The 17,078-nt window shown below is 31.8% G+C and overlaps 2 protein-coding genes across 6 annotated transcripts; one reads left to right on the top strand and one right to left on the bottom strand.

Moving 5' to 3' along the window:
- The first annotated feature begins 540 nt into the window (after positions 1 to 540).
- On the top strand, positions 541 to 8,429 carry LOC120079555 (isomultiflorenol synthase-like). 3 transcript variants are annotated; one of them, XM_039033777.1, is made up of 15 exons: positions 541 to 896; positions 1,210 to 1,485; positions 1,705 to 1,893; positions 2,415 to 2,499; positions 2,637 to 2,803; positions 2,952 to 3,143; positions 3,695 to 3,928; positions 4,042 to 4,164; positions 4,357 to 4,413; positions 5,322 to 5,368; positions 5,486 to 5,629; positions 6,080 to 6,257; positions 6,644 to 6,724; positions 7,886 to 7,969; positions 8,101 to 8,429. In XM_039033777.1, exons 1-15 carry the CDS (start codon positions 696 to 698, stop codon positions 8,224 to 8,226), a joined length of 2,184 nt encoding a protein of 727 aa, XP_038889705.1. In that variant the 5' UTR covers positions 541 to 695; the 3' UTR covers positions 8,227 to 8,429. The 3 variants fall into 3 exon arrangements, with proteins under 3 accessions (XP_038889705.1, XP_038889706.1, XP_038889704.1); XM_039033778.1 differs by having other exon boundaries at positions 542 to 896; positions 4,258 to 4,413; positions 7,886 to 7,966; positions 8,097 to 8,429; XM_039033776.1 differs by having other exon boundaries at positions 696 to 896; positions 4,258 to 4,413.
- A 2,693-nt stretch (positions 8,430 to 11,122) lies between these two features.
- Positions 11,123 to 14,955, bottom strand: LOC120079814. Of its 3 annotated transcripts, none has more exons than XM_039034224.1 (4): positions 14,825 to 14,955; positions 12,526 to 13,662; positions 12,320 to 12,436; positions 11,123 to 12,212 (listed from the first exon to the last, which is right to left on the bottom strand). In XM_039034224.1, the coding sequence occupies exons 2-4, from the start codon at positions 13,657 to 13,659 to the stop codon at positions 11,439 to 11,441; spliced, it is 2,025 nt and encodes a 674-aa protein (XP_038890152.1). In that variant the 5' UTR covers positions 13,660 to 13,662; positions 14,825 to 14,955; the 3' UTR covers positions 11,123 to 11,438. The 3 variants fall into 3 exon arrangements, with proteins under 3 accessions (XP_038890152.1, XP_038890153.1, XP_038890154.1); XM_039034225.1 differs by having other exon boundaries at positions 12,526 to 13,726; positions 14,825 to 14,883; XM_039034226.1 differs by lacking the exon at positions 14,825 to 14,955 and adding an exon at positions 14,710 to 14,804.
- Between the last annotated feature and the right edge of the window lie 2,123 nt (positions 14,956 to 17,078).

The following is a 17,078-nucleotide window of genomic DNA, read 5'->3' on the forward strand; positions in this document are numbered from 1 at the left end:
ACATGGTTCAGCCAATAAGCCTACGTTCATGGGAAGATTCACTTTCTTTCTCACCTGAAGATTGCTTACAGGAGTTTTTGTTTACAGAAAAATAGAAAGTACGATAATATCTCTCTTTTTTGTGTGTGTGTATGTGTTCTAATCAATGGTATTTATTACACATACCATTTGACTATTACAAGATAAGATTAATTATGTAAACTAAACTAGCTGAATAGGTATTGAGGGACAGTTTTTACACTTTTTCTCTAAAATTTTATCAATGTGATGGTGTGCATATGTTTTAAAAATTATTAACATGCACAAGAATATTTATTTTAACGAGAATTCGTTAGAAGATTGAAATTTCAATAGTTCTTGGAGTTTAAAGTTTAAGTTCGCAACAATTATCTAACTTTGAGGTGCAACAGTGAAAATTAATTCTTTTTTCCCAAACTTTAAATTGAAAACTCCATATAACTAACTAATTTATCTAACATTGGATGAAAAGTATTGGATTTGACTTATGAAATGAGTTAATTAAATTGGTGGAAGTGGACATATTTGAGTCGAGAGATGACAAACCAACATATGAGAAACTTTGCACGATAGCAAGATGAATATTGATTATGTATAAATTTCGTGGCCATCCCCTATCCTATCTTCGAGTTCTAATCCTTTTGTTTAAGATTTCTTTGTGAATCCTAAGATCCATCATGTGGAGGCTTAAAATAGGCGACGGTGGAAATGATCCTTACATTTATTCCATGAACAACTTCTTAGGAAGGCAAATATGGGAATTTGACCCAAACGCTGGAACTCCTGAAGAGCGAGCCGAAGTTGAACACCTTCACCACCAATTCACCAAAAATCATCTCAAGGGTTTTCCAAGCGCTGACTTACTTTGGCGCCTCCAGGTAACACGAATACCTTTTGAGCTTAACCATTCTTCGTTTGGGCTTCATGAGATCTGATACCATATTAGATAAGATGTGGTTCTATCTCAAAAATCAAATAGTAATAAGAGAAGTAGCACATTTATCTTATAAGGAGTGTGAGGTCCCTAATTTTTCTAAATGTGGGATTCTCACCATCTATCATGGGAGATTTGAACCTCTTTGATTTTAAGAGAATGAATAAATGTCAAATTCTTTCCTATCTTTTTTAAGTCATTGGATTACACATTGGTATGGAGTTGAATGGAAAAACAATAATCTAATTTGGGTGCAGCTTCTTAGAGAGAAAAATTTCAAACAAAGTATCCCAAGAGTGAAGATTGAAGATGGAGAAGAAATAAGTTACGAAGTGTCATGGAATGCAATGAGAAGAGGAGCACATTTCTTAGCGGCCATACAAGCAAGTGATGGACATTGGCCAAGTGAAATATCGGGGCCTCAATTTTACTTATGTCCAATGCTGATTTGCATGTACATAATGGGTATAATGGATGAAGTATTGAGTCCGGAGCACAAGAAACAAATGATCCGTTATGTTTACAACCAACAGGTAAACTATTCCTTATTTTGTTTAAATTTAAATTTCAAAGTAATGGTTACTTGAAACCTATTACTTTTTTTAACCTTTTAAATATGGAAGATCTAATTAAAATCAACATATACTCTTTCTCTTCTAGTTGAAGGTTCACATTCTCATAACCATATTTGTTTCACTCAATGCATCAAGCAAAATAATTGATTAATGAACAACAATAATAACATTTTGCAGAATGATGATGGCGGATGGGGGTTACATATAGGTGGTCATAGTAACATGTTCGGCACTACATTCAATTATATCTCGTTACGTTTACTTGGTGAAGGACCTGATGTTGAGGCAGTTTCCAGATCCAGAAACTGGATACGACAACGCGGTGGTGTCGTATCCATACCTTCATGGGGAAAGACGTGGCTCTCGGTAAATCTTAAATTTAATTATGGTAGAGATACTTTCAATAAATCTTAAATTTAGTTATTTATTTTTATCGAAATTGATTAAATAATAATAATAATTTTCATTCTAGAAAAATACATGCCGTGTATTCCTCTTTTCAAAATTTAATTTATAGTAGAAAGGTTCATCGATAATAAATCCTTTTGAAAATATCAACAATAAATTTAGAATAATATTAAATTTAAGATTTATTGAAAATACAAAAATAAAAAATGATTATTTGAAGGATGTGATGAAGGTGCTAATGGTGTGTCAATTTAGTTGAGATGTCAGAGTATATCTATACATCCCTCAAACCTCCAATTTATTGTGAAAATATATATATATATATTTAAAATGATAGAAACTAAAATTGAACAAATTTCAAAGTATGAAGATGAAAATAAAATTTTTATCTATTTTTGTAGTGTCGTTTCTTATCAACTCTAGCTCCTATTGTTTATTATAATGTGCAACTTACATTTTTTTACTTACATAACGTAAAGATATTAAATGTGTTCGACTGGTCTGGAAGCAACCCCATGCCTCCTGAATATTGGATGTTACCCACTTGGTTCCCCATTCACCCATGTGAGTTCAACTTATAATTATATCCTAAACATATTAATTAAATTCAAATATTATATACTTCCATACACAAATATATATATACACACATATATATACATGAAACCCGTGATTTTGATTGATGACTTAACATATTGCAGCAAACCTGATGTGCTATACTCGAATCACCTATATGCCCATGTCTTATTTGTATGGCAAAAGGTTCCAAGCACAGTTAACGCCTTTTATTTTACAATTACGAAACGAACTTCATACCCAATTCTACAATCAAATTAACTGGAAGAAAGTTCGTCACATGTGTGCTATGGTAGGTTATATATTATTATATTCTCCTTTCAATATTTAAACTTCCGACATCGTATCCTTATAAGGTCGGTTTTCAATTGACATTATAGCTCATTTTTGTACTAGTGTAATAATTTAGTTGGCCACACCCAATTATATACATATTGCAGGAAGACCTCTACTTTCCACATCCCTTTGTTCAAGACTTGCTTTGGGACACTCTTTACTTACTCAGTGAACCACTCATGACCCGGTGGCCTTTTAACAAATTGATTCGCCAAAAAGCCTTGAATGAAACTATGAGGCATATTCATTATGAGGATGAAAATAGTCGCTACATTACCATTGGCTGTGTCGAAAAGGTTACATCTAAACTTCGAGCTCATCTCCAGCTCTCCTTTGTATATTTTGTTTTGATTAATGCATCACTTTTGGATCGGAGTATGATGAGGGCACTATAGATGTGTAATCTAGTTAAGATATTTTGGTGCACCTACTAATCCTTGGACCCGTAGCAACTTTAACATTAAATTAATATAATATAATATAATACTTAGCTACTTGTTCAATTTTAGTTCATATATTTTCTAATGTCCAATTTTAGTTTACTTTTAATAAATATAAATTGAATTCCTCAAAATTAGGTTATTCTTATTGAGATTGCTTAATAGTAATAATTGTTATTATACTGATTTTCATATAAGAAAATATACCATGTAAATATATTTATAATGAAAAGACTAATAGATGATAAAAAAATGAAAAAAAAAATCACTTATAAACTAGAAGTTGATCTAAATTATATTTATTAAAAATACGGAGTAAAATTCCAAGTAAGAAGACTAAAATGATATTTAAATCTAATATATATAATAGATATTATATTAATGTGGATTTTGATTGACAAACACAGCCCCTATGCATGCTTGCTTGCTGGGTCGAAGATCCGAGTAGTGAGTATGTGAAGAAGCATTTGGCGAGACTTCCTGATTTTTTATGGATGGCTGAAGATGGTATGAAAATACAAAGTTTTGGTAGCCAATCATGGGATGCTGCTTTGGCCACGCAAGCTCTACTTTCTTGTAATATCACACATGAAATTGGGACTGCCCTCAATAATGCCCATGAATTCATCAAGAACTCTCAGGTAATTATAATTAAATGCTAATTAATTTCTGTAATAATTCAGAGACTTTTTTGGATTATTTTTGAAAAAAATGTATTTTCAAAATCTATATATATAATTTGGTTAAATTTTAGGTTAGTAACAATCCTCCTGGTGACTACAAAAGTATGTTCCGCTACATGTCTAAAGGAGCTTGGACCTTTTCAGACTGTGACCATGGATGGCAACTTTCTGACTGCACTGCCGAGAGCTTGAAGGTGTGGTGCCTTCATATTTCGTTTATTGTGATTAATATCTTGGTCATTGGCCATGACTATTAATAATTAATTAAACTGTTGTAAAATTTCTAGTGTTGCCTACTTCTCTCCTTACTACCACCTGAAATAGTTGGTGAGAAAATGGAACCTGAACGTTTATACGACGCTGTTAATGTCATCCTGAATATGCAGAGCAAAAACGGGGGTGTACCACCTTGGGAACCAGCATCAAGATACCACTGGATGGAGGTATATGAAAAATAATTGACTTCTAGCTGAATGCACCCATTTTTCTATAGTACATGGTCCAACCATAGTTTGACATATTAAAAAACTTTCCCTTTTTTCTTTTTCTTTTAATATTTGTAATATTATATTATATATTTGTTAAAACGGACAACACTAATTAAGTTCAGATGTTTCTTGAAGTATCTTCGATATGACTTAAATATGTGTAAATATTAGAATTAATTTTCTAAACTAATGTTGAAGTATGTAAAACGTAAATAAATATCTTAAAAGTAAGGATCTAAAAATATCATAGAATTTCTTTAAGTAGGCTTCAAGGAATTCTAGAAAACTCCATTAGGTAATGAAATACTGATAGAAATATCTAAGATATTAGGAATTGAAGAAGACCCTAAATATGAATAATCTTTTTGCTTAGGCTCTAAGAATCTCACACCTACAAATAGGAGGTTTATCCCCAGCTGCAAATCATAGGAAAAGTTAGACAAACTTATAGTGAAAAAGTCTTCTTTCGAAAGGTGTCTATTACGAAGTCAACAAATAAATATTAAGAAAATGTAAAATAGAGGAGAATCGATATATAGATTTACGTGGTTCATGAATAATGTATTTAACTACATCCATAGATAGAGGGGGAACAATTTTATTAAAGAAAATGTTACAGAATATAGGATAATGGTACATTTAGGTTAGAGAGTTTATATAATACATTTTTATAAACTCTAAGATCATAATCATAAATAAATCATAAATAATTAAATATGTCAAATAAGAATTCAACTTAGGCTCCAAGGCATTCCAACCGGGTCTATATTTGTAATTTCACAATAAAGGAAAATATTGGCTTTGTAATTTCTTCAACATATAATGTCTATCTTTACACTCATCCTATCTTTGTGCTTGATTAGTGGCTGAATCCAGTGGAGTTTCTCGAAGACTTAATCATCGAGCACGAGTATGATTTTCATTAATTAATTTTCATTCTGCTAAATGAAATTATAGTTGTGTTTTGAATTTTATTTTATTAAACCTAATTATGGTAATTAATATTCTTAACTATGAATGTTTTCAGACATGTGGAGTGCACCTCATCTTCGTTACAGGGCATACTCTTATTTAGGAAACAATACCCATCACATAAAAGGACAGAGATCAATAATTTTATCGACAAGGCTATTCAATTTATTCTGGATATACAGTTGCCTGATGGCTCTTGGTAACCCCATTAATTAATACATATTGCGTATTGAGAATTTTGTACGAATTATTCAAATTTTATTTCAAAATCTCATTTGACTCTAATTTTGAAAATAATGAAGAATAACTACTTATCAAGAGCAAAGAGCCTAGCTATGAAAACATTACCATATTAGATTAGTTAAACACGAGTATGGAGGAAGAGTGCAAACGCAAGGGAGTGATGGAAACAAAAAATTATACGGTTTTTTATCTCAAGAGATGATGAGGACGCTAGATGTATCAATCTAGTTGAGATATGTGGGTGCGCCTACTGATCCTACCACTTTTTTGTGATTTGTTAAAAAAAATTATACAATTTTATTTTCAAAATCTAGGTCAAATAAATTTTGAATCGTGAAATTTGAGTCTATCCATATGAAAATGTCATGTATAGAACAATTTTCATGCATTGTGTGTGAATATATAGGTATGGAAGTTGGGGAATTTGCTATACATGTGGAACGTGGTTTGCACTTAAAGCATTATCAATGGCGGGGAAGACATATGAAAATTGTGAGGCACTTCGAAAAGGAGCTGATTTTCTAATAAAGATACAAAATTCAGAAGGAGGATTTGGAGAGAGCTACTTGTCAAGTAACAGCAAGGTAACAACATACATATTTATTTTTTACTTCCTACCCTAAGTGTAGAGGTACATAATTTAGTGTAAATTATGGGAAAAAATTGTCATTTGTTTCAAAAGTTACAATGTCACTCTTGACTTTTCATTACAAATTTTAAAACGAAATCATTTAAAATTTTGAATGAAAATTGAGACTTAGAACAATCCAACGATGATCTAAAATAGTGTGACAATCCAAATATACATCTATTTTAGATCGTTATAGAACCTCATTCTAAATTTCAATTTTCATTCAAAATTCTAAAAGACTTCTTCTTTGGTTTATGTTAATTATAGGGTTAACATATTTGTATTTTTAGTATAATATATATTGATTGAATTATTATTATTATTGGACGCACGAAATAGAGATATATACCGTTGGATGGGAAACGATCAAATTTGGTGCAAACAGCATGGGGTATGATGGGTTTGATATATGCTGGACAGGCAAGTCCACTAGATCTCTCTCTCTTCTTTTTCACTAACTAGCTCTTGTTTCGAAATAGGGAAATTTGTACGGAAATTGGGTCCAAAATATAAAATGGCCCATTTTTAAAAAATAATGTCAATTGACCCTCTAGACATCATCGCTATATTAAATTATGTAAATTGCCACCATCACCATCAGATATCAATAGAGGGTCAATTAACATTATTTTTTAAAAATGGGTCATTTGACATTTTGGATCCAATTTTTGGATTATCCGTACAAATTTCTTTTGGAAATAGTGGATTTGACTAACATAAAAATTAAAAGTATATCTTTTGCTCATATGTTTAATTTTACACATTTAAAAATGGGCTTTTTTAAATATAAAAAATATTTTAAAATATGTATATTTTATAGCAAAAAGTTCCAAAATTGCTTTGGAACTTTTTATTTTTTTATTTTTTCCTTTATTAGAAATTTCCCATTTTTTTAAATATATTTTTCATATAATTATAATTAATTTTAAATACTTTAAACATATTTTAGAGTATAAATATTCATTTCTCCAACGAAAATTTGTCCCTAATAGAGAAGGAACGAGAGGAAAATCCCCGTAAGTTAAGTGGTGATGGAGACGAAGAATATATTTGCTCTCCCGCCTCTGATCTTGTCTTGTTGCCACTTTTAAATTTATTATTATTTTTATTGTTGTGTTATAATAATTATTATTATTATATACGTTTTAATGTACAAAGATAATGGATATGTTTGAATCATATGATTGAACATTTAGATTATATATATAAACAATAGGTAATTATTTCTTTCTCCTATGATATTTAAGCATTTTCTCTCTAAATTCAAATTTTTCATTTTTCAATAGAACTTATTTAATTTATTGGTTTTTTTCAAAAAAAAAATGGACAAGGAGGGTAACTTGAACTTTACAAATTTTCTGTGGGAAATTCTCATCAAAATAAAATAAAAAATTTACATGGAGAATGAAGTAGGGAGTAGAGAGCGGAGATGAAAAAAAGTGATCCCCGCTCCACTCTTTCCCTTGAGCATCTCTATTTTAGAGTGGTTTTAAAAAAAATTGATTTTGAACTATTTCAAAATCACTCTCGAACATGTCATTAATTTACTTCAATAACAATAATTAATTACTTAATAAACAGGCAAATATAGATCCGAATCCAATTCATCGTGCTGCCAAGGTGTTAATCAATTCCCAAACTGAAGATGGTGATTTTCCACAACAGGTGATGAGGGCCATTTCTTCTCTTTTGTTCTTTTTTCTTTTCCTTCTAAAACATACCTAATCAATATAATTAACAACTTCTAATTGTTTAAAAAGATATCCAAAATGAATTATGTTTGTATACATGTGCAGGAAATTACTGGAATATTCTTCAAAAATTGCACCTTACACTATGCATCATACAGAGAAGTTTTTCCTGTGATGGCTCTGGGAGAATATTGTAACAAGGTTTCCTTGCCTTGTAAGAAAAAAAAATAAAGTTAATATTTGAGTTAATTAACCCTACAAACATTATATTAATAAATATGCAGACTTGTACTCAAAAAGAAAAAAAAATGGAAACTTTTATGCTTTTACGAAACACAATCGTACTTGCAAACATGGATAGAGACTAATATCCTACCCTAAGTTATGTAATTCTCGTACTTTCATAGAATATACCAAGTATAGTTGCACTTGGACATGGGTCTTTCAACTATTTTTATAATATATGAAACGATTTGTTGCTCCAATCAACATACAATTACACGTTTCAGCCATCAGTTCCTCAAAAATGTTATCTCTTTGTTCGACATTTTCAGACATAATAACCCCAGTCTTCTTGGTCATCCATCATCGGCCCTTGTAGGGAATCATTTAAAAAACCAAACATCTCATTGTCATCATTTTGAGCATTAGACTTCTTACTCAATCCAACATGTATTGAAGAAGACATATATATATATATATATATATACCTTTGAAATCAACCAAACATCTCAGATGTTTTATAATGATTTTCTCAAACTTATAAAGTATTGCACAATATTTGCTTCCAAATGATTAAATCACTGATGTGTAATACCTTTCTCACACAGATCATAAAAGAAAACACATGATTCATTAACAGTTATACATACTTTCGTAAGTATGTTCAAACGATAATGGGAATGAGTCATTGGAGTAGAATGTGTCTTAAATTTTTAACCCCCATAATTTTTCATCACCCTGACACTCACACATTGTAATGTTTGAGACGAATCTATTAGAAAATTTAACCGATTTTAAGAACTTACAAAAATCTACCATTATTTCACTGGTAGCCAATGCATTCATAAATAACATTTGATTTTATGACTTTAGCTCGTTGCTTTTGTCGGGTAAATCCTTTCATATATACAAATCAGTTATATTCTAGGCTAAATTATTTTTTAAAAAAATACTCTTAAACTTTGTACTTTGTATCAAAAATATTCCTAAAATTTCAAAAGTTTTTAAAATATCATTGAACTTTAAAAAAGAGTACAAAAATACCCTTACATTTAGTTTGGATGGAAACCATTAAGATTTTGTTAAAAAATACCTTGGAACATACCCCAAAAAAAAAAAAAAAAAAAAAAAAAAAAAAAGTTTTTTCCGAATAAATATACAGGATAGGAGGGATCATAGATGCACCAGGATATCTCAACTAAGGTTGACACATCCCTAACACTCTCATCATACCCCTGGAGACCAAAAGATATATTGATATAAATTGTACAAGCATTACATTATATGAACAAAAATCATTAATATGTCGTTGCAAAAATAACTCTAAAATTAAAAAATTTTAAAAATAACATTTAATCAATTTGTTTGAAGTTTAATTTTTATTGAGTTCAAGAAAAACCAATTTTAGAACAAATTAAATGGATATCCTTATGTTTTTTCGTATTGGCGTTCTCATTATTCTCCTATTTTTCTAATTTTTACACGAATTTTCTCAGCAACCAAAATAAAAGTCAAAGTTTTAAGTTAAAACATAAAATCCCACAAAATTTTATAAAATTCAAAAATCAAAATGAAAAGAAGAGGAAAAAAAAAAGTGTATCTGACTATTAATACACACTCCTCTTAAGACATACCAAAATGATTAATAACCAAATAAAAAAGTGTATCTAACTATTAATACACACTCACTACTAATATACAACTTTGTTAAAATGTTTAAGTCTTAAAATTTTTGGGTGCTTCCATTATTCTTTTTCTTCTCGAGTGGTTAGTTTTATCGATTTAAACAAATATCAAACAGCTAACAATAAGGAGTATGAGGGTATTAAAGAAACAAAGAGGGAAAAAAAAAGGAAAATAAGAGAAGTAAAGGGCAATAACAGTTTTTGTTCATATACTTACAATAAGGATATTTTTTAAACTTTTAAAAGTTTTGGTGTATTTTTTACATGAAACGCTAACCACTTTTCCATCGAAAACTGACGGTAAGAATATTGTTAAAATCATTTTGGAAGTTTAAAGACATTTTTTAAATTTTTGAAAGTTCAAGAGTATCATTTACATAAAGTATACAAAATTTAGTAATATAATGTATGATTAACTTATATTCTAATGAAAGTTTTTCGTGTCTTTTGTTTTGCCCTCAATATTCAACAAAGTCATGAACAAGTTGTCACGTACATTTCTTTGAATATAAGACATCAACTTATGTCTCTTAATAGAAGTTTAGGCCAGTATGGCGTTTGAAGAACATATAATTTTGATCTAGTTAACATTACACGTCTTTTCTTATCTTGTGTAGATGAATACTTAACACTGAAAAGTTAGCATGTTTTCTTCTTCTTCTATTCATATTCAGCCCATTTGGTATAGACCCAATTCAACCGTAGGTGGTTTACTGTGTTCGAGTCAAATTTTTTTCTGTTTGTATTCTAAAATAATATTAATAAAAAGAATTTTGAAGCAAGTCAAAAATCTTTATCAAATCATTTAGATCGTGCCTTAAAATTAATCCCACTAAAACATTTTCTAAATACCGCAATAAATAACTTTAAATTTAAATTTTGTTCTATTTTGATAACTTTCAAAGTGTTAATTGTTAACATTACCACTCTCCAGAATTTTTCCAGTTTTGTTTAGAAACTCCAAGCAAAATGTCGGGAAGTATAGTCGTGAAATAAAAAAATCTGATCGTCGTCCAGATTACTCTGTAGATCGAGTGCATTGTCAAATTGTGACCCATCATCAATCTTCTTAATTTTGATTGAAATGGGCAATTTTCAAAAGATGGACTAAATCTGACGAACAATTACTAGTATAAAAAGCATGAGAAACCTGACTAGTTAAAAACAATTGTACTACATAAATAACACCGCCTACATTGACATTCTTAACCTACTCAAGATTTTTCATCAAATCAAATTGTGATCATCCTCAAATTCTATCTTCGTCCATATTGATATAACTTAACAACACGTAGGTCTAAAAGAAGTACAGCAATGATTAAGATCGCCAGTTTTGATAGAGCAATCTTCCAAGTAATTAAGCACTCACCAACACAATCCAATACAACAGCCGATACCTACTTTCCCATCATCACTACACTGAAAAGGTAAGATGGAACTCCAAATGCACAATGAGAGTCTGGGACTCGATAATTTCATACTCAATGAAAGTTCCTGTGCTATAAGGAATTCCGGATGGAAAAATAGAAATTACAGTTAGCGATAAGAAAAGGATGGACCAGCAAATGAGTACCGCGATGAAACCGGCATTGTATCTTTTTCCATATCTTTGTGATGCACTTGATTGTAATGAGATAGAGCACCAGCAGCATGTCTCATGGGTTCAGTATCAGCACCATAACTTCTTGAATAAGTTGGGGGGGCTGCTTCCTCCCTCCTTGATGAAAGCAGAAATGGATCGATTGAAGAAAGGCCATATTGACGAGTGTAAATCGAATCATATGGGGCTCGTTCCAAACCACTAGCAGGTATTGCTCTAGGAGGTGATACTTGATGTCTAGAATCAATACTGTAAACTGGATAATCTTTTCCATTAAAATATACATGATCCGCACGAACTATTTCTCTCTGTGCGTGTGTAGAGACATCATCCCTGTATCTGGGCTCAAGTTGCCTCAGCTGATAGTCCCTATCGTGATCTCTGCGGTATGTTTCTAGAGAAGGCTGAGGCACAGGATCTAAGTTTCTCCTCTCTGCCCGGAGACCGTATGTTCGATAGTCTTTTTCGCTTAGGTATAAATCACGAGGAACTTCCTCTCTATGTCTAGGTGCCTCTTCTCGATGTCGATCCCTTCCATGAGATGACAAATGGTATTTCCTTGCATCACCCTTGGACTTAGAGTTCCTAATCCGAACGTCTTTCTCCCCATGAACATTTCTATCCCTAATTGGTACCTCTGAATGGGACCGGACAGGAGCAGAACTCAAGTGGAGCCCCACTGGTCGGAAAAGATCTGAGAGCTTCCTAACCTGAAAAATGAAATCCTAGAATGTCATCACAGGGAAAAAAAAAAAAAAAAAAGAATTAAGAGTGCTATTGAAAAGCCAAGCTAGCAGAAGAAACCTGACACATCCACCTGTTTAACAGTGAGTTCAGCTTTGAACTTGTGCTTCTCATAATAGTTCTCTTGGATAGCCTTCTTGAAAATATTCTCAGGTAGTGGAAAACAATCCTTGTAAATATTGAACCGCACCTGAAATTTCAATTTTGGAATTGAGAAAATATCCTAGGCAGATTAAAAGAAAAGCTTCTGGAGTAGTTTATAACTAACAAAACTTGAACCTGAGCAGGGAAAGCCCCATTAAAAGCCTTTGGCTCAAGTTTCATGCCACCGGAAGAGGATGCTTTATAAATCCCATACAGAAGCCTGAGATCAAAATCGTAGAGAAAGAGCTTCAACCCAGGTTTGATTGCCAAGACAACATCCTTTTTGCCAGCAGAAACACCCATTACGTTGTACTGAAAACAATCTGGCTTCGTTTTTGCGCTGCACATGAAAATCAGTCCACCAAGATTTTCTTTATTTTTATCTTCTCTTCGACTCTTTTGATCCCTATCTTCTTTCTTTTTCTGATTCTTTATGCTCTTATCTGAAGAACCAGCCTTCCCTATGATCTTCCCTTCTTTGATGCTACTTTTAGTCTCCGAATTGTGCTTATGACTAGCAGAAGTCTCTTCTCCCTTTTCAATATGCTCCCCTTTTGAGATACTTTCCTTAGTATTTTCCTTTTGGTTAGGCTTCTCGGTGTCTTCTACCTTCTTTTCACTACCTTCCCCATTTTCCTGCAACAAACTCTTACTATTCTCCACTTTCTTTCTGACCTGCACCTTAGGACTACTCTGAAGCTTATTAGTCTTCTTTTGACTGCTAGCTGGAGATTTCTTTACAATTTTCCTTTTCACCTTCAGAACTTCATCATTCTTCTTCGTCTTTGACTCTGGATTGGAACTTTCAGTGAGGCTCTGAGGTTCAAGAGATTCTCCCACTTCTTGAGCTACAGGAACCTCTTTTTCCTTTTTATCGTCTTCCTGTTCAACCAGTGCTTTTTTCTTTTTCAACACACTGCTAGCTGGGGATTTCTTTACAATTTTCTTTTTTACCTTCAAAACTTTTACAATTTTCTTTTTAGGCAACCCTTCTTTGATACACTTTTCAGCAGACTTCCCAGCTTCAGTGGTGCTCCTAACTTCAGTTACAGCTTCTTTCATGTCATCTACTTGTTCTGTAGGGGAGTCTTCTTTCATTTTGCTATCTTCTTGAACTGCCGAAGTTACTGCTTCTTTCCTCTTACCTTCATGTTCGGTTGAGAACTCTTCTGCATAACCCTCAGTTTTCTCTACATCAGACATACCTACTTCCTTCTCCTCACATTCAGGCAAAGCAGAATCTGCTTCCATATTTGAATCTTGTTTCATGATCTACTCGCATGTACATAATGAGAAAGTCAAAATTGCAGCAGAGCGTATTCCTTTCTAAAACTCTCTTATCACAGCAAGTAAAAGAGTGATACAAAAATCAAATGAAGAGTCTTCAATACATTGGATGGTTATTATTATGAACAAGTACAAGTACATCTACATATAGATTAATGTGTTATTTTAATACAGTGTGTCAGTGCCGCACAAAAAAAAATATTTTCTTTTCTTTTCTTTAAAAAAAAAAACAAAACAAAACTACATAGCCCTAGAGGATTATTGCACAATGGTGAGCCTCAAACTTTGTTTTTGCTTTTTTTTTTTAGCAGTGCACTTCAAGCTTTTTAAAAAACCACACACACTTATGATGAGTTAAAAGGAGATTTGCAAGGAAAGAAGAAGGAATTTTTTTTTAGGATAGCATGGGCAATCACCATTCACAAACATTGATTGCAAAAGAACGTGTGCGTGTGTGTTTGGAAAATTAAGGAATCAGAAGTCCTTTTAGCAAATAATAATAATAATACAAAGAGGTTACTTCAAGTGCTTCAAGAGTTTTTTTTTTTCTTTTTTTCTTTTTTTTTTTTGAGAAGAGAATGTTAATAGAAGAACTAACGAGACTGGCATGTGTCTGGATTCGAAAAGAAGCTGTGTTATGTTGAGCCTTTTTTTTTCCTCTTCATAAAATTCAGTGAATATCATCTTGATGGAAAGATTAAGAATAATACATTTTTTTCACCATTGATTTTTCCCACTCGAGTTCTAAACCACAAGCTTATCGAGCGAGCAACGATATAAATATAAAAATTACAAAAAGAGCAAAGGACTCCAATTGCTAAAATGAAGAATAAAGGAAAACTAGAATAGCAAAAACCCTAATGCGCCAAGCTCCAAACCTATAAACCACAAGCTTATCGAGCAACAAGAACGAACGCCTAACATAAATTAATGGTTAACAATTACAAAGCCTGAATTCTGAACCAGAAATTAACAGCAAGGAAACAAGCCAAAAGAAAATATTCACACACCAAATATAAATTTCTCATTTACCGCAACAAAAACATCAAGTCATAAGGCAAATTCAGCTCCATTTCACTCTCTCTCGGAAACCTAACGAAGTTCAACAATTAACTCGTAGACAGAGATACAAGAAGATGGAGAGTACCTGGTAAGCCGACGAAACTTGAGAGCGATCTGATAAGAGAACCGAAAATCTGGAAACGATGAACAATCTAGAAAGATAGGGCTTTCGCGTTCCCTATATTGTTCTTTTTAATTTAAATAAATATGTCCGAGAGAACTAAGAGTAAATTGACAAAAATGACCCCTCCCACTTTATTTTTTTGAAAAATGGACAGTATCTCAAAAAAATTCATGGTATGATTAATTAGTTTCCTCCTTATTACATGCAATTAACCTTTTACCTACTATCCGGGGGTTGATGTCCTAAATTTCATAGGTCTTGTAGTTGTAATATAAAAAGAGCTTATTTATTTAATAAAATCTGAGATATTTTATTCGACATTTAGTAGTATTAACCCACAAAACTAATAAACTAACATCTAAGGTTATTTTTTGTAGCTTAAACATGGTGGATCGTATTTAAGTGATAATCTAAATGGTCTGTAGTAGATGGATAAGGCTGGATATCTTATCCTGATGACACTACCAATAAAGTTTGCTTTGTAGATATTACAATTGTTATAAAGTTCTACAAATGATCTGATCATGGTCATTCATGTAAAGACATGTGAGCAAGGGTGTTCTATACAACAAGGTTTGTATAAGACCAGACCATGAAATGAATACTCTCATTATATGACGTCGTTAATAATGAGACTTACATTTTACTAGGATGACCATAGATGACATGACCTGAATCCTAAGTGAGTTGTGAACTCCTGCCTATGAAGGCGGTCCTTTGATTTGCATGGATAAGAGTGGTCAGATCATCGAGTCAATATGCCTACCATTTTGGGGATTCGTCTGATTGAGGAGTTAGGAACATAGCTACACAAGACAGAATTTACTCATTCTCTACCGTCGGGGTAAGTAGATAAATTGCTCCCTTAAGGGCTGATTTCGAGGCTTGAACAATGTGGCGTCACACCTTCTCTTGGCCTGAGAGGGGTTTGGTCGTAGTTGGACTATGACTTATTGTTCATTAGAGGGATCAGTGGTACTTAAGAAGTTAGATATAACTACAGGGGTAAAACGGTAATTTTGGCCTAGATGTACTTACGAGCAATTTGTGAAGGGGTCATCACACTGTTGACTGGTTATATCCAATGGACACATAAATATATATCTGTAGTGCGAAGAGTGTAGCTGTCGGTCTTTAGTGGAGTGATCGGCAGTTAATGGATGTTGAGTAATTTAATTAAATAAGTTTAATTAATTATTCAAAGTATTATTGGAGCTTCAATCTACAGGTCCATAAGGTCTCATATGTAGTTCAACTAGGATTATTAAAAAATAATTTTGGATTAATTTGATTTGTTCAAATTAATTGAGAAATTAATTATATAATAATTAATATAACATATTTGATACATTATAATATAAAGTTTATTTTGAGAGAAATTAAAATATTTGGGTATGATTCAAATATTAATTATATGAATTAGATTCATATAATTAAATTTAATATAAATTTGATTCATATTAAATACCATGAATTATTTAGAGTTTTAGAACTATAGATTATATTATATTTGATATAATGTAAACTATAGGTTATGTGTGACATTTGATATTATATGTAGTTATATATATTTAATAAGTTAGTTATTATATATATTTTATTTATTTTATTTTATTTATTTTATTTTATTTTTAATTAAAGGAAGGGNTTTTTTTTTTTTTTTTTTTTTTACGAGTGCTTCTTCTTCTTTACAGTAGTTTTCTTTACATAAGGTTTGTGTGATTTTCCCAAAAGCATTCTCCCAGAAAAATTCCTCTCTAGAAAAATCTTCTCTCTCTCGACCAAAAATTAACAGCCCATAGCTCCTATTAATTCTCAACCCCTAAGAAGAATACAGAAGGCTCATTTGTAGTGGTGTCCTCATTGGGGCTTGATTCTATTCGAGATTCCAAGAGGAGGGTTCCTGACCAGATAGATGAGGGTTTTTATGAAGAATGGTTCTTCAAAGGTTAGTATAATCCTAAACCTTAATCTTCCTTCTTAATTATAAAAGCATGTTGTAAAATTATTTATTTTTATTAGAATGCATAACTAGGTTTCTCTGTAATTTTAATACTCTATGAGATTTGAAATTAGGATTTGATCCACGCTTCCACATCGTACCTCACAGTCTTTCACTATCAACCACCAATAAAATATTTTAACAAAAAAAATTATATTCACAACACCCATAATTACTAATAAATTAACCAAATTCTCCCCACAACCCGAAGTT

Source organism: Benincasa hispida, chromosome 6, assembly GCF_009727055.1.
Source record: "Benincasa hispida cultivar B227 chromosome 6, ASM972705v1, whole genome shotgun sequence".
Taxonomy (NCBI): Eukaryota; Viridiplantae; Streptophyta; class Magnoliopsida; order Cucurbitales; family Cucurbitaceae; genus Benincasa; species Benincasa hispida.

Bases quoted from the DNA above. Each gene is read 5' to 3' on its own strand.
- LOC120079814 (XM_039034224.1), bottom strand. From the start codon at position 13,659: ATGAAACAAGATTCAAATATGGAAGCAGATTCTGCTTTGCCTGAATGT. The intron at 12,437-12,525 runs GTTCAAGTTTTG...TTGAAATTTCAG, and splicing joins ATGGGGCTTTCCCTGCTCAG to GTGCGGTTCAATATTTACAA. The intron at 12,213-12,319 runs GTGGATGTGTCA...TTCATTTTTCAG, and splicing joins CTGAACTCACTGTTAAACAG to GTTAGGAAGCTCTCAGATCT.
- LOC120079555 (XM_039033776.1), top strand. From the start codon at position 696: ATGTGGAGGCTTAAAATAGGCGACGGTGGAAATGATCCTTACATTTAT. The intron at 2,804-2,951 runs GTAGGTTATATA...TACATATTGCAG, and splicing joins TTCGTCACATGTGTGCTATG to GAAGACCTCTACTTTCCACA. The intron at 7,970-8,100 runs GTGATGAGGGCC...ATACATGTGCAG, and splicing joins ATGGTGATTTTCCACAACAG to GAAATTACTGGAATATTCTT.